We start from the raw sequence: 822 nt of genomic DNA, 5'->3' as shown, positions 1-822 counted from the left end.
CACTCCTGGTCACTGACAAGAACTTACCCTCACCAGCCGGAGATTGTAGTCCGCGAAGTTTCTTCGGCATAGGAGGTTCGCTCTGAAGATAAAAACAGGTAAGCTTGCTGTCACGCTTGACTTACAGTGGCGTTTGAATGTCTTTTCTGGTGGGAGGTTCCGAGTCTAAACAGATGCGTTAAGACATACTGCACTAGCTTACGAGTAATCGGTCTTCAGTGCAGCTGAGCAACTGGAATGATGCTCAACCAACTCGTCAAGCAACAGGCTACAGATCTTTGAATATATGAGGAAAAACGCACCTTCGCTCGCTGAAAGCCTTCTGGTAGACAGAACTTAATCTCGTTAGTTCACTCTTCAGCGTCTCGTTCACCTTTATTAACTTATCACCCCAAACAACTCCACAGACTCACCATTATCAGCTGCCTGCACAGAGATTGAAGTGCTTCGTATCGTTCCTCTACTGACTGCGCTAAAAAGGGGAGATTTTCTGCTAAATGGTGATCAGATAATTACTTTCAGGTGTTTTGGACATTTTCCCAACTCACTAGTGTACAAACACCTTGAGGTTTTGGCGAAGGCCTGCCAACTAGCAGCACGAAAAAACTGGACGCCCGGTAAGCCACCCACAGAGCGATAAACCACCATTCGAAACCGGATGCATGGAGAAGCGCGGCCACCATCATCAACCGTCAACCATGTGGATCGGTAAACTCGTGCTAGCGGAGATAACATGATATTTACATCGGATAAATGATGAAACATGTGTTTTCCAATAATAATCCTTTCCCGCAATTTGTTTTAATCCATCACTGTAGAAGA

At 45.5% G+C, this 822-nt stretch overlaps 1 protein-coding gene across 1 annotated transcript; it reads right to left on the bottom strand.

The window, feature by feature from the left end:
- Positions 1-28: 28 nt before the first annotated feature.
- Positions 29-735, bottom strand: T265_16132 (hypothetical protein; the record flags this gene model as incomplete). The annotated part of the gene is made up of 3 exons (XM_009179656.1): positions 29-82; positions 414-472; positions 549-735. Coding segments are annotated over 3 exons (300 nt in total), but the record flags the coding sequence as incomplete, so codon positions are not given.
- Between the last annotated feature and the right edge of the window lie 87 nt (positions 736-822).

Source organism: Opisthorchis viverrini (genome assembly GCF_000715545.1).
Source record: "Opisthorchis viverrini unplaced genomic scaffold opera_v5_5333, whole genome shotgun sequence".
NCBI classification, from domain to species: domain Eukaryota; kingdom Metazoa; phylum Platyhelminthes; class Trematoda; order Opisthorchiida; family Opisthorchiidae; genus Opisthorchis; species Opisthorchis viverrini.
This window is presented reverse-complemented; position numbering and strand designations above follow the sequence as displayed.